The 15,714-nt window shown below is 42.2% G+C and overlaps 2 protein-coding genes across 4 annotated transcripts in view; both read right to left on the bottom strand.

The window, feature by feature from the left end:
• Positions 1 to 52: 52 nt before the first annotated feature.
• Positions 53 to 7,575, bottom strand: FBXL22 (F-box and leucine rich repeat protein 22). Its single transcript, XM_035130902.2, has 2 exons — positions 4,730 to 7,575; positions 53 to 660 (listed from the first exon to the last, which is right to left on the bottom strand). Exons 1-2 carry the CDS (start codon positions 5,092 to 5,094, stop codon positions 315 to 317), a joined length of 711 nt encoding a protein of 236 aa, XP_034986793.1. The 5' UTR covers positions 5,095 to 7,575; the 3' UTR covers positions 53 to 314.
• Positions 7,576 to 7,725: 150 nt separating this feature from the next.
• Positions 7,726 to 15,714, bottom strand: part of USP3 (ubiquitin specific peptidase 3) — a 43,177-nt gene continuing 35,188 nt past the window's right edge. For 2 of the 3 annotated variants that reach the window (XM_035130900.2, XM_060282616.1), the window contains exons 9-15: positions 14,413 to 14,559; positions 13,525 to 13,631; positions 13,358 to 13,435; positions 13,076 to 13,194; positions 12,071 to 12,184; positions 11,891 to 11,958; positions 7,726 to 10,469 (exon numbers count right to left, since the gene is read on the bottom strand). In XM_035130900.2, the coding sequence (XP_034986791.1) occupies positions 10,304 to 10,469; positions 11,891 to 11,958; positions 12,071 to 12,184; positions 13,076 to 13,194; positions 13,358 to 13,435; positions 13,525 to 13,631; positions 14,413 to 14,559 (799 nt within the window). In that variant the 3' untranslated portion in view covers positions 7,726 to 10,303. The remainder of the gene's footprint in view (positions 10,470 to 11,890; positions 11,959 to 12,070; positions 12,185 to 13,075; positions 13,195 to 13,357; positions 13,436 to 13,524; positions 13,632 to 14,412; positions 14,560 to 15,714) is intronic. The other variant, XM_035130901.2, reaches the window with a different exon arrangement.

Below are 15,714 nucleotides of genomic sequence, written 5' to 3'. Positions count from 1 at the left end.
TTCTGGATCTTACTAAGTAACCTATAAAAAAAAAACAAAGCACAAAAGCAAATGCACTTGAAATTGAACATTTAATGTTCCCAAACCATCAGGAACTAGTCCCCACGCCCTTCACAAATTCCTCTGGCTCTGCAAACTTTTCAGTCAGGTGTGAGATTGCCAGTGCCGAGTACCTAACTCCAGGGCTTTGCCATTTTCACAATTTAGTGAGTTTGTGCAGGAGAACAGACAGGTCACTTTGCCCTCGTTTTGTATGTACATGGTCACCATATCACAACAGAAAGAACACACAGCCCGGCACCACCTCTCTTGGCTTAGTGCCACAGCAGCTTCTTGAACGCTCTTTCTGCAAGCAAGTTGCTGCCTGGCTTTTTGTCTGGGATCATGTCTGCACTTCTCTCTGCTTTTAGAGATAGCAGTGGACGGTTTTTACGGACTTGCTGCAAACCAGCCTCAGTTATATTCCTGCAGAAGTCCACATGTAAAATTTCTAAAGATGTAGCATAGAGGATTACAGCTTCTAAAGTCCGGTCAGTTATCTGGACGCAGTTTTCAAGTTGGAGAGTGCTCAGACAGGAGCAGCTCATCAGAAGCAGTGTGATACAATCGTCTGTGACATGGCCACATCCAGACAGCACCAAAGACAGCAAGTTTGGGCATCTGAAAGAATGAGTGCTAAAGGTTAGCAAAGTAAAACGTAAGCCACACAGTGCTAAAGACCCTCTATCCCTCACTCCACTGAAGCCAATTCAAACTCTGGCCCATATCTATATGAAGCAGAAGATCCAAACTAGGTAGTACCGTACTTAAAATCATTTACTGGGTAAAGTGGCTATGCACCCACCCACCTTCCAGGGCCTTTTAAAAAATATGTTTGTGAAAACAGCACTATTTCAAATGAGACTTTATACTGACCATGTTCTCTAGGAGCAAACACAGCCCATAGACTACAGTAATAAATTGCATTAACAATGGCCATTAATTTCCCTCTAATGTAGAAAACCCTCTCCAAACCATTATGTATATAGATGTAACTTAGGATAATGCTTCAAACATCTAATCAAGTGGACTTTCCAATTCCAGGGTGGCTAATTTGGGAGCTTCAGTTTGGTAATGATTATTTAGTATTAGTATTAGTATTAGTATTAGTATTATTTACAGCTAGAGTGTAAATAATAGAGTGAATTCCCTTTCCCTGCTCTGCTCCAGAAAGCTTATGGAAGAATAAATTTTAATCCATTAGGTTCCACAAAACTGCTGTGTTTGCAGCATCAGACAAATAGAGAATATCCCTCTGGAGCATCTCCCAATATTATAATCTAGCTAACCTCAAATTATTTAGAAAGCATCAAATATAAGCTAGTTAAACATACTAGGATGGTTATTCCAACTTAAGTGAGGGGAAAGTCGTACAAAGGTGAACCTGCTGGATCAGACCAGAGACCTATCCTCTTACAGAATTCCCTGCTTGCATTGTGCCCAGCATGAGAGCAGAAGCCCTCCTGATGTTTCCTGATAACTGGTAGCTAGAGGCAGAATAAAGTCATCACAAGTGCATGGAGGACACTTCTCTGCCTTGCAGTCTTCGGAAGACTTCACCATTCAGCAACCTAAGAGGAGGGTACATACACAGATTGGCTACTGTGTGAACAAGCTTTTCTGCTGTTCAACACCACTTTGTGTGAATGGACCCTGTTAATGTAAGGGCATCTTATGCCTTAATATTTGTTAGTCTTTCAGCTGCTCCAGGACTTGGGGGAATTGCTTGATAGACCTCAGATTGGCTGTGTAGAACACCCTACCCCACAAGCTCAGGCTATTGAAATTTTACTGAAGAACAGAGAGCAACATTTAGAGTCAGGCTATACACATCAGAAACTGTGTGCTACAGTCTCTGGCTTCATGAGCTGTATTCTATAACTGGAGCAAGTACAAAATTTTGATACATGAGAAGAGTAGAGGGAGATTCCCCCTCCCAGATTTAAAAATATGAGGCAGCATGCCTGGTATGAATGAAGGAGTGGGTGGAATTTAAAGATGTGAGGACTCTGGATTTAGAAGGATATGACTTGAGGTTTGGTTGGCACAGTTAATTGTACAAGACAAATATTCATGGCCACCTCATGAGAAGAGAAGACTCCCTGGAAAAGACCCTGATGCTGGGCACAAGGAGAAGGGGACGACAGAGGATGAGATGGTTGGACAGTGTTCTCGAAGCTACCAAAATGAGTCTGACCAAACTGCGGGAGGCAGTGGAAGACAGGAGTGCCTGGTGTGCTCTGGTCCATGGGGTCACGAAGAGTCGGACAACAACAACATAGTACATAAGGGCTTCTTCAACCATATGATTAGGAAATCTACACAATGTCTGGAGTAGATACAGCGACCTGTTAGAAAGAAAGATCCCATGCTGGGTATCCCCAATACAGGCAGTAGCGATAAAAGATCAATCTGGAGAAAAAATGGGGGACATTACCAGTCTCAAAAATTGAGAACTACTAACAGGAGTAGTTACACACTAGTTTCAGTATTCTCAAGATATATAGGGGGGAGAGAGAGAGGGGGTTTTTGGAAGGCGGGTCAGAGTTTGAAAAAACACTTTTAGGAAGCAACAAAAAGCTTATCAAAAATATACCAAATCCTATTAGAATAGGAAACAAAAGATGAGTTAGTAAAGGCAGCAATGATACACTGGGCATCAGATACTGGACATAGTATCAAGCTATGCATCGGAAAAACTGGAAGACAATAATTTTTGGGCATGTTACACAATTAAAGAGAATATCCAAAAAATGACCTACAGATGGTTTCTGACTTCCAGTAAAATCGCTAGAATGTACAAGAAAAGATCCAACTTGTGTTGGAAGTCTCCAGAAATAGAAGATATGCTAATTTATATGTGGTGGAATTGTAAATACGTCCCCCCAAAAAGGGAGATGGCATATAATGAACTCAAAAAACTATTTTAAGTTCACATTTCAAGAGATTAGAAGCCTTCTTACAAACATATAGGAGAACAGATACCTAGGAAATACCAAACTGTACTCTTGTATGTAATAACTACTGCGAGAATGTGTATCATCTATATCATTTTCAATTTTACAAATCTGAAGCCTAAATCAAACAAAAGCGAACCCTACATTAAACATCAACTTCCCTTCCTCCCCTTCCATGGTTCATTTCAATTTCTCCTTTACTGCTGCATATATTAATTACCCCTTATTCTTTCTCTTCCAGTTTTTTTCTCCATTTATAATTTTACTGCTAAATTTATTCTGATCCTAACATTTTTAAGTTGCTTACAATAATTTTTCAAACAATTTTTTTCTAATCATCTTTAAAGACACTTTCTTTTTGCTCTTATTATATCTGTTAGACTAGCCATCTCAGCATACTCCATTAATTTCATCTGTCATTCCTCCTTTGTTGGTATTGTGCCATTTCATTTTTTGGCATACCCCATTCAGATCACTGGGTATATCTGAACCAATTATTCCTAAAATAACAGCTTCTGGTATTTTTTAAGAAGACTTTTTCACCCAAAAAATTCATTTCATTATAAATCATCTCTCAGAAGCCTTTCACTACTTTTACATGTCCACCACATATGGTAGAAGGTACCTCCATTTTCCTTACACTTCCAGCAGTCTCTAGCTCTGACTTATACATCTTTGGCAACTTACTAGGTGTTAGATACCACCTATATATCATTTTCATTTTTTATTTTTATATTTTATTGTTATTGTTATGATATTATTTATACCCCACCATCTGGCTGGGTTTCCCCATTTAATTCTCTTTTAATGTATAACATGCAATAAATTTTAGTTCCATAGTTTATCGCGTGCACTCAATTCAATATTATATCCTATATCCCTTGCCTTATGTAACATTGCTGGTTTTACCAGCACATATTTTGTTTCCCACTCTAATAACAACTCATACATTCTAGAAATCAATTTTTATGTGTTCTCTATAAGCTCCCTTTCAAATTGTGAGCTTTGATTCATAAAACCTTTTTTTTAAAAAAACATTTCATTCAATTGTAACCAGTCCCTCACTGCTTCTGTAATGTCCTCATATTTCTTAAGCTTTGCCTCTTGCTCCGTAAAGTTCAAAAACTCTCTTTATGTTGCCCAGTCTCTGTCCATATTTTGTTTTTTCAAGGAGATTGCTTCTATGGGTGAAAGCCATAGAGGTGTTTTCCTTTCCAGCGGGTTTTTGTATTTTCCCCACACTTTGAAGGAGTGACATTTTTGCAGCTGTGGAGTTATTTGTACCTTGTCTTAGGATATCAATAGTTAATCTTCCTACAGTGAAATGAAAGAGGGGCCCAAAATTAGTCTGCTTTAGCTGGAGGGCAATAACATCCATTTGAAAACTGCTTGGAATAGCTGGGCAAGGTAAAGCACATTCTGGAAATTCCAAAGCATAGAAGGCTGCTATGCTTTATTTGATTTTTTCACCTTAAAAAGATGTTGGAATGGTCCCAGGGGGAGGAAACAAGGGATAAGAATAGGAAGAACCCTGCTAGAAATATTGGGTTGTACTGCCTGTTACAATGATTGAAGAGTGCTCAAGAAATGCATGTAAACAAAACTAGTGATTCTGATGCAAAACCACAGAAAATCTAAGAGGAATCAGGTCGTACAACTGCAGCCTATGCAACTCCCATCTATCACATAAGCCACCCCCGTTTTATGAAGTATTTCACAGCCCAAGAACTTACCTGTTGCAAACCTGGTGTAAAAAGTTATTGACTATGTGCTCGTGGGTCTTGCAGATGTTCTGCTGCAAGGTGCTCTTCATCCAGTTCTCAACGTTGCACACTTTGACTTGGCTGGAATGCCAGCAGATGGAGAGGTAGCGTAAGGCTGGTCCCAGAACAAAGTTGCTCTTGGTCAGTTCTGCAGGAGAATGAAAATGCAGCAGAGGCCACAACGAGGGATCCTGAAAGACCCTGAACAACTTAACACAAGTCTGGGCTAAATTCTTCCTGCTCTTTTTATCCAGAAAGGAGAAGATGTGCAGAAGGCATTCCCAATTCATCTGTGTGATATGCATTGCCACTGAGTGGCTACAGGGAGAAGGCATTGTATGTTTCAGCAGCAAGACAGGAGGCCTGAACGGCTTCCAAGTCACTTCTGGTCTCTTGCACAAATATGGTGTGGAATGGAAGCTATTTTTGGCAGCCAGCTGGCAAAAGCGTTTCAAAAAAGGGCAAGGATCAAGGGGAGGCTGGCTGCAGACTCTGTTTCTTCTCCCCGTGGAATGGCTAGAGCAGGAGCAAAATGGCTTAGTTTATTCAAGTCTTGCCTTAAAAGGATTTATTTGCCTCTGCGACTATTCATGTTTAGGAGATGGTTTCTGCTTGTTTAGAGCCCTTCCCAACCCACCCATCTGTTTATGTCACATGATGGATAAAGCCACTACTTCCCCTGTAAAAGGTCTGAAGCTGGTTCACATCATACCAGGGCAGCTCCTGAGGTCAAAGAATGGCTGTGAATCAAAGGCAACCCACATGGAGGAGATAGCCAAGATTTACACACTATATAAATCCACTGAGATTCTACAATGCAAGTTTAAGACTCTGCTTCAGAGCCCTGGATGAGCAGCACCTAGCTTGCTGGAGAACAGATGGATGCAGTCATTACTTAAAAGGTTCTGTTATTTTTTGTTGTGAAGGTCTCATCATGTTGCAGAATGGGACACTTCAGCTACTTAGTTCATGTATTTGGTTGAACAGAGATGAGAAGTAGAGGAAATTGCCAGAGACCTCAAAGAAATGCTGAGAGCTCTGAGCTTGGTTATGAAAGTGTTAAAAGAGTCACCCAGTCATTTGTGAAGTAGTTCTGCTCTTCTACCTTGCTCCCTGCCTGGATGCAAACTACAGAACTGAAGCCCACCTTCCCATTGCTTGATGGACGAGCTACTGCCAACCAGAAACTGCTTTAAGGCACCTGCTCTGGCACCCAAGGCTCCAGCTTGGCCTTTGGTGATATTTAAACATCTCCAAGGGCAGACAGACCCAGCCTGTGAGAAGAAAAGAAATGGGCAAAAATTAATCCATTCAGCTCCTTTGCATCTTGAGGAGGGGAGGCAGTTGTATTGCTCCCTGTGTCCTCTTTGAGTCATTATTGCATCTCTATCTCACATTTCCTTCAAGAAACTGTCTTTCTTTTTATCCTCACAAGCACCCTGTGATGTAGGTGAAGCCAAGGGACAGTGACTAGCCCAGTCACCTAGGGAGCCTCTTAGCTGAGTGGGGATTTGAACCCTGGTCACTCAAGGGCTAGTCTGACACACTGACCACTGCACCACACTTGCCCTGCAAATGCCCTTCTGGGTTCTTCATGAAGCACAACCCATAGCCCCAAGTGAAACTTCATCCCTTAAAAAGGAACAGAAACTTAAGTGGAGGTACAAGAGAAATGAAATGAAAGGAAGCCCTTCCTCTTCCAGCCCCTTCCAGGCTCCTCTGCTGGTGGAATGAGAGGCCGTCATTGACTGGACAGGGGCTGTTCTACAGAAAGGCTCCACACAGCTGTTCTAAATGATCAAGGATGCAAACACACAACAGCTGACTAAAGGAAATAATGCAATCTTTGTATCAAGTCTGCAAAAGGGAGGAACCTACAAGAAATATTTAGTAGCCAAACATACTCTGCGTACACAGAGATGCCATATGTCTGCTTTTTCCTGGACACGTCCTCTTTTTCATGGTCAAAATTTCTCTCCAGGCGGAATTTACAAATTTAGCAAAATGTCTGGGTTTGGCGGCTGACTGACGGGAGCAAGTTGTGCATGCAGCAGGGGAGAAGCGGCAGCAAAAAGGAGCTGTCAATTCCGGGCCCCTGCTGGAGCTGGTGTGCTTTGCCGGGACTTGGCTAGCAGGTTAGAGCCGCAACACCAAAGTCACTTCCTCCTCTTCCCTCCACACCACCCTCCACTGGTCAGACTTAGGGAAGAGGTTGCAGAGGAAATGTTTGTTGTGTGTGCAGAATGGGATTCCAGAGCTAGGGAGAAGAGGGAGGAGAAGCCAAGCTCTCAGGCTGCAAAGGATCCTCCGCTGGAGTGCAGCTCCTGTAGTTTGGCCTCTCCCCTGCCCCCCTGCCTGCACTGGGCCCTGGGCATGTGCCTCTCGGTCCTTCCGCTCTCCCTCCTTAACTTGGTGAAGAGTTTCCTGGAATCTAACATTTTTGGCTTACATTTAGGAAACAAAACTGAAGTATGTCATGTTCTGCATGCTGAACACAAACGTTGGAAGATTTCCCAATAACCTAGAAGTATTAGAAATAATATTTAGGATTAAAAAATAAAGTGTACTTAATGTGGTTTAAATATTATATTCCAACAGTTTCAAAGCATTACTAGGATATTATTTTTCTTTGAGTTAGTGTACACATTTTGATACGTGAGTGTGCTATAATAAAATATTAAGCACTTAAATGTATGTATGTTTCCTTAGGAGGATGACCTAAGGAATATGTCCTCTTTTTTGCTCTTCAAAATATGGCAATCCTAGTATATAAGTATGATCCAGTTCCAGCCTTAAAAAAAAAAAACCTGTTCCACCAACTTTTACAAAAAGTTCCCTGCCAGCTTTCCTGGAGCTTTTCCGGGAACTTCTGGCAATTCTTACTTGCCCTGATCTAAAATGTAAATCTAGTTCATTAAAGGGCTCTTCTTCCAGAAGCTCAGGAAAATTGATTCTCACACAATGAGCACAGAGAGAAAAGACTTTAATGGCGAATCTTTCAGAGGAATATGTTTTATGAAGGAATTTGAATTGTGGCCAACAATCCCCTTCCAAAATGCGCAACAGTCCTCACCGAGGATTACACACAATATTTTAATGGCAAACAATCACAGCTATGGCACTATAACCCCAAGGCCCCTCTCATGCACGCAGGCACCAAAGGGCATTCAAGATGCAGATCACCACTCCAGTGAGAGCGAGAGAGTGAAAAAGAAAGGGGAGGGGGGGAGCACCACACTGCCATTTCCAACCAGTCACCACAAGTGCCTGAAAGTCTGGCTACCTCTCACCTTTGTAGTTGGATCTTCTTTGAACTGCCTAATCCACTCTGGTCCATCAACAGAACTTCCTAGGCAGAGCACCTTTGGGGTGGCAGTGGTGGACCATTTGTGAAGCAGACAGGCTTCATCTTGCAGGAAACGGGTGGGGTGGGGTGGAGGGGGGGTGAGATAGGGCATGGTTCCCAACAACTACACAGGGGAGCAACCTTTAATCTGGAAGTGTTGATAACTAGCATGAACTAAGCCAGTGCTTTTTCAGGGAGCATTTCTGGTGCTTATCTATATTACCAGCTGCACATTCCTGCCCATAACTGTCACTGGCTGGCAGTGCTACACCTGGCAGCTGAGGTGGCAGAACTGAAAAAGTTCCCCCACCCTCCCCCTTAGACTCAGGTTATACAAACAAGGGTAAAAATAAAATACTAGTTCAGGCGCAGTACACACTTTGACTGCTTCAAATCTGTCACTTTGACACGACTCACTGAGTATAATCCAGCAGATAAGGAAATCTCCACCAGGAAGAGAAATAACTTGTGTTGCCACAACTCACTGATTAGACATTTGTGTTTGCAGGGGTGGGTGGAGCCAAATCAGGAAAAGGCTCTTTGTCCAAACTTACGTGCCTGAGCTACCACACAGCCGGCTTCAAAACAGGAACAAGCGCATTGCATTTCAACTGCCACATTCCAAAAAGAAAGAAGGTCTTCACACAGGGGAAAGATACCATGACAAAAAAGGAGAGGAAGAGGGAGGCAAAAGGTAGAAGAGAAAGGGGAGAAATGAGAACCAGACCCAGCTATTAGACATAGCCGATTTTTAAGAAAGGCACATTTACATTACTTTCTGAAGCTTCCTCCTTAATTCCAGTAGGAGCTGGTGCTGAGGAAATATGCCGTAGCACATGGTGTGACCTGATGTTTTGCTCTGCTTCCTCACTTAAGCAGATGCTAATTCAGGGTTATAATCCCAGGGAGCTTGATCATAACCCTACCATGGACCCTTTGGGCATCACGGAGGTTCATTACAAATTCCAGCGACCCGATTCTCTTCTCTAATTTGAAACCCTGGGGTGAAAATAGCACCACAAAATGGTGCTATAATTTCCTATTGGGTGTGTGAAAAAGCAATCAAGTATGTGTAAATCACATGGGCACAATCTGAGGGGGCCAGCCTCTCCTCAAAATAGCCAGAGTTGCAAGAGAGCACCCTTCTGTTCATTTGAACTAGTCAGTGAGAGCCAAAATCCCTGCTGGGCTGGGCTTCTTACAACTGTAAACCAAATCTGCAGCAACAAACCACAAGATGCAGAGCAAAGAAATGCCAACAAGGAACCCAGGATTGCAATGCTGCACAGGGACTATTAATACTGGTGAAGACTACAGTCTCTACATTTGCAGTCACCCAAGACTGTTGCTTCCATGATACAGGAATGGCAATTTTACCTATTCCATTCTACCTTCAAGGCATCACAAGACAAAAGGATGCATGATAGCATTATGAGATGGATTATACACAGTTCTAACCTTAATGGAAAGACTAGCAAATCCTGAATTTTCTCAGCTTTTTTATAGCTTAATCGCTGTAGAACACTAATCTTTCCTCTTGCTTTAAAGGAGAAATGAAAAAAATGGAGCAAGTTTCTATTATAAACAATTTGCAGCCAGCTACTAAAGTACAGAGAATTTTGAAAGAAAGCAGCCTCCATAGACAAAGAGTAGCAGCGATTACATGGCCTGTTGAATGAAGCCACAATTCATACACTCCTTTCCTTTTTACAGGCAGCCAAACAACTGTCCACACATCAAGTGTTTGGTACAAGTCCTTGATCTTAAGAATAAAAGCCTATCCAAACAGCTGAAAGCCTCCAGACTATTTCATAATTAGGTACACAAATGTGCTTATTAGAAGGATTCAAGTTTCTTTGATGTAAATGTGCCTTCAGAAAGCAAACTCCAACATTGATATACAATGATATACAAAGTCAAACAACTAAAATAGCTCTTGAAACTATATATAAAAATTGGGTTGAAGTAACAAATCAATATCTTCTGAGGTGTTTTTTTTCCTGGTATGACTTAACAACAGTTAGCTTGTGTCCATGTTAACAAATCAAATACTCTACTACTGACAAAATAAAACCAGAACCCACAAGGGAAAAAAATGAAAAGTGCACAATGAAATCAAGAGTCTTGTATCAAGTATCTGTGGAGGATTGGAAATGTTTTGCCTGATGGACTTGATATGCACTGGGCAGGAAGAGGTATTAAAGTTTATCAGATGCTGATTTGGCCTGCCGATCTACATAGAAGAGTATGTAAGCCTTGGCTTTCACCACCGTCTCCTCATCAGTCAGCGTCACGGTGCTGTCATTGAAATGGAACCATCGGCCTTCATGAGTCGCATAGGCTGTATAATGTCCAGAGCCAACCCTGTGAACATCAAGAAACATAGCATGAGGGAAATTAATTCACTACTTTCTATTTTAAAAATTAGGCTAACAGGTCATGGGGAAGGATCCTGGTTGTAGCTATTTCCCTCACCTTAAAAATACTTGCCAAGCCTCAACTGCCTTTTCCTTCATTGGATACACCCAACACAAACACTGATACGAAACATTTCCAGAATGCCTTCTAATGTTCAGGAGCCTTAGGCACATAGCCATGCAAAGATAAACGCAGCCTGTTGGTGGAGGAGGTTCTCTCCTCCTGCTCACTCTCAAGGCTGGGCTTATGCAAGTCTGAAGCATCTGTCGGGAAAAGTCTGCACGCCTTCAGACCTGCCTGCTCAAAGGACGAGGCAGCATCCATTGGGCATGTTCTCCATTAGTTTGGTCTTCACTGCCTTACTTTTGGACTGGAATACTTCTCTACTTCTATTCCCAGCACTTCGTTAGCCAAGGCGGAAAATGACCCGTCTCCTTAAATTTGCCAGCAGTTTAACCCATAATCAACCAGCTAGGGTCCCCACAATGCCTGGTGCATGAAGCAAGAGTGGCTATCCCCCCCCCATGTCATAGAGCAACATGAATATGACTTATTTAGTTGATGCTGTTGGCTTATTCAGGAAGCACCTCAGGCCCTGTTTTTGCCAGAAGCTATTCAGCACTGCAGCGTTTTCTTTTTCCGTTGCTACAAGCAGGAGCCCTTTTGGGGTCATGGGACTTGCCCAGGGCCACATAGCAAGCGGAACAGTGGAACCCACATCTCAGGCCCATCTAACAGACCAGCCACTAATCAGCCTACATCATTTTTGGGAGTGTAGCCTGGTCAGTTACAGTCAGACTATATCATGTGAAGCCAGCTGGGTTGTCATCCATTGAGGGTCTAGGGAAAGAAACAAGATCCCAATCCACATTTATATAGTTCTAATTCTGAATTATCTTTTTGTGTGTTATTTTGACTCCAATCTAGATCAAGAGGCATTTGTCCTCTAGATATGAGCGCTCTCCTTTTGAAAAAATAACAGCTCCTCTGACAACAAGCTGCTTCTCAGCCAGATGACTGCACTTTAAAAAAAAATCAAATGTGACCAGCTACCTCTCGTGTAGGATTTAAATGTATTTCCAAACACAGCATTTAATTTAAGTAACTCAAATAAGATTGTGAAGTCTAAAATTTCAATCAGGACCACAGAGAATATTTTCAGGCAAAGCGTTGCATCTCTTTATTGATTTGTCAAATTTAAAAAGGGAATTAACAAGATAAGCAAAGCTAACCAGGTTATTCTGCCATACATTCTTTTTCAATTAATTCCTGGTTCCCAGTGGAGTGATGCAGGTTTTACAGCAGAGAGGCCTTTCAATCATCAACTCAGAAAGGCAAAAGAGCCTTCAGGGTCCCATCATACTCACCCTGAACCATGGTGCACCACCACAGCTGCAAGGTCATACAGACAGCTTTCTGGACCACTGTTTTCAGGCTGCAATTGGAAGGGGGACAAGGAAGAGAGACAAGAAAGAAGAGGAATTGAGAATTCCCCAGCTGTATTCTAGGGCCCCTGACTAGCAGCTCCCCATAACAAGTCACTGTACCTCTAGCAAGTAACATTTCATGTCTAGGCCTCTCAGGGGAAACTCAACATACGTGTCCACTTTGTTCCTCAGATAAGCTGTCCAGTGAAAGCGTTTTAGATGTAAGCACAGCACCTGTGGAATTAAAAATGGCACATAAGCCAAAGGCCATGTCACAAATTCCTTAATGGAGGAGTACTTTAAAAACAACAGATCTGCCACCTCCTCTGCATGTCAAGACGATATCATGGTGAAGTAGCTGTTACATTTATATCCACATGATCCTAGCAGAAACTTCTGAGTTTGCTTAAAGATAAAATTCCAGAAATAAAACATTTCCCCTCCTCCCAAATGCAGTAGCAAAAACAACAAAGTACTGTGGCTCTGAGATACAAGCTCTTTTACCGCAGAATGAACACTGAAGCAGCATCCCACTTCAGGTTTGGTCAAAGTGCACTTTCAAACTGGCTTGTTTTGCAAAGATCTGGACCTTCTCTGAAGCAAATCAGGCTTCTTCCAAAGCTTCCAAGGAACAGGCAACAAGTTTAAACTGTTCTCTACAAGCTCTCCATAATAGAAAAGGTCAGGCAGGAAAGAGAAGTTCATTTTGTGACTGACAGCTCTAACTTCCAAACAAAGAATGACTTTAGAAGGAATGTTTTCAACCATATAGGAAGGATGATTCCTTAGCAGCAGTAACACTGGAAGAGTGGTGGAGTGGTGGCTGTTTTTTATGTTCTTGTGATATGAATATCTCGTTATGCCAATCAAAATCACTCTCTCACTAAGATCCTTCCTTTAAAACTCCAGTCCCTTGAATCCTAATTTTTAAATAATTCCTCTTGTCTGAGTCTGTTCTATCTTGAGTGTTGCTTATTATCGGGTAAGTTGCTTCTGCTCATCTCTAAACCAGCTGTGCTGGCTGAGGCAAATAGGGAGCTGTAGTCTAAATTATATGGGAGGCACCAGTTTGCAGAAGGCTGAGATTTGCATAATCTTTTACAACTTTCAACTCCTAGATCTCACCTTTGGTAGTTTCTGGATCCAGAATTTCTTGGTGGACTTCTGCTTCTTTTTACATTTGTGGCACATATAGAGCTCTGTTTCATCAAGTTCTTCCAGGTCTGTAAAACTGCGAAGACAATCTAGAACAATTGAATTGACATGATTAAAGTCACTTCCTCTGCTTTTTGACTCAGCATTCTAATGATCAAAATAAAAATACTGATGGAAAGAGACAAAAAGGGCAAGTGATATATGCAAATGGCAAGGGGTGTTGGGTTTTTTTTATTTAAAAAAACAACCTACCTGGTAATGTACACATTGGTCCATTTTCTTGGTTCTTACGTTTATTTCGGAACTGACTTGGAATATCTAGCGAAAGGTCTAAAGAAAACACAGGCAATTTCAAAATTAGTTTCTAACGTGAAAAACATAACATCTGCTTATAAAACTTTTCAAGATGCATGGTTTACCTAGGAATGGATCAAACTTTCTGGATTCAGTCCCACATATCAAGCAGTTGACTTCATTCTGTAGAATGCCTCCAAAGATGGCTGTGACAACAGTAGAAGTGCCATTTCTGAAAACATTACAAGGAGAAAAGGGTCAGCTCTGCACAGTTGGTCACATTCAACTAGCACCAAGAACCTCTAGCCTAAACATCCTTTAGCTCATCTAAGTTTCTTAGAACAGATATGAAGAGGTGCTTACATTAAGAAATGGAGCTACTAATATTGCTCCAAATACAACATAAATGTTATGCTCTGTGCAAGTGGCAAAAAGTATCCCCAGATAAATAAATGAAGCAGCACCATTTGTGGTTGAGGAGGAGGATACTGTACAAAACCATTTTTCTCCCTCTCTGATAATAGCAGAACCCAGGATGACCCGATGAAGTTGAATGCTGGAAGATTCAGGACAAAGAAAAGTTCTTCACACACAAGAGTGCATAGTTACGCTATGGAATTAATTCCAGCAAGATGTGGTGATGGCTGCCAACTTGGATGGCTTTAAAGGATGATTAAATAAATTTGTAGAAGGACATGAGGCTACCAATGGGAACTATTCTACCTCTAGGATCAGGAGAGGGCTGGAGATGGCTACTGCACCCATGTCCTATACTTTCAAAAGGCTTTCCCATAGACATTTGATTGGCCTTGAGCATGATCAGAGACTGCAAGCCAAAGCCAGCTGTTGGCATGCAGGCTCCCAACCTGTGTGAGCATTTTTCTGACAAACGTCTGCCAAAGGCCATTCCCAATCTTTGTTGTCTATAAACTACATAATCTGCATTTTCTGCCCTACAAGTCAGATACAGTATTATGGTTTGAGGAAACCAGATTAAAAACCTCTCTTCTTACATGCAGCATCTACTGCCACCAGAAAGACCCGAATTCTCTTGCAAGATGACTGAGCGGGAAACACCATTGAAGCCTCCTTGGAGTTCCAAGTGCAGATGGTCCAAAAGGTAACGCATGAATTCATGGGCATCTTGCTGCTGGTAGCCCCTTAACACAAACACATCAATGAATATACAGGCTGCTTACTTACATTGGTGCATAATTCACATTACATGGCATGGGCTTACAAACCAGGCAATTTCAATTACATTGGATGTATCACTTTATAATAAAAAAGGCTCAGTGATCATTCTTGCCACCGTAATAGACAGATTTATGGCCCTGTAGTTTTACAACCAAACAAAAGGCTAACAAGCTTCCCTACAACAGCTCAAATGCAAAACTCATTTGAAGCTGGAAGAAAGTCCAGCAGTGCAAAACACATTTTGAACTATGCCAATGTGGTAAGGTTGTGAAGGCGGTGGGAGTTTTGTACTTGTAGTGCAATTTACTTTATCTAGATGGTTTATTTTCAAGATAGAGGATGGGATATTTATATATTTTTAAAACCTTGTGAAAACAACTCTAAAATGAACACACTGCAGGCATTGCCAATGTTCTGCAATATGAACTTATATTGTACTGTAGCTCTAACACATGGGAACATATTTTATTTCAAAAGTAAACCAAGCACACGCTGAAGTTGGAGAATGAGTTCTGGCTACCACCAGGACCCCATCGCAACAGCTGCCACTTTAGGAATCCACCTATTCATGGATTTCCTGCCTGCTTCTCCAGGACCAGCAGCAATGTTTCCTCATTAAAGTGCCCATGCTGACAAGTGTGCCCATGCAGGGTGCCTTTTTGTCACCCCCCCCCCCAAAAGATGGCACCCAGGGCAGACTGCCCCCCTTCCTATGCCCCTGTGTCCATGCACATTACTGTAAGAAAACACGGCAGCCAGCTCTGTAGCACCCATAACCAGCATGAGCAGAAAAAGAAATGAGTAGAGTGGTTCAGTGGATGTGCTATGGGGCCTGTGGGTTGCCCGACTGAGATACAGGAAAACAAAACAAAAAATAATCAACTGAATGGTCTCCAAAGCCCCGTCCGATGCCGGGGGAGACAGGCGGGAGGTGGCGGTGGGGAGAAGCACTTCTCCCCGCCGCCTCGCCGCACACAGCCGGCATCGGACGGGGCTTTGGAGACCTTGTCCGAAGCCCCGTCCCATGCCGCTGCCAGTCCCCCGGAGCCCATAGAAACGCATTGATTAAGTTTCAATGTATTCCTATGGGAAACCGCGACTCGCAAGACGAATTTTGC

This window comes from Zootoca vivipara, chromosome 14 (assembly GCF_963506605.1).
Source record: "Zootoca vivipara chromosome 14, rZooViv1.1, whole genome shotgun sequence".
NCBI classification, from domain to species: Eukaryota; Metazoa; Chordata; class Lepidosauria; order Squamata; family Lacertidae; genus Zootoca; species Zootoca vivipara.
Note: the sequence above shows the minus strand (reverse complement) of the source record. Positions and strands in the feature narration are given on the sequence as shown.

What these genes read in the sequence shown, in the direction of transcription:
- FBXL22 (XM_035130902.2), bottom strand. Translation starts at nt 5,094, where the DNA reads ATGCCTTCTCCCTGTAGCCACTCAGTGGCAATGCATATCACACAGATG. An exon ending in TTACACCAGGTTTGCAACAG is followed by an intron (nt 661 to 4,729) that starts GTAAGTTCTTGG and finishes TCATTCTTTCAG; the next exon opens with ATGCCCAAACTTGCTGTCTT.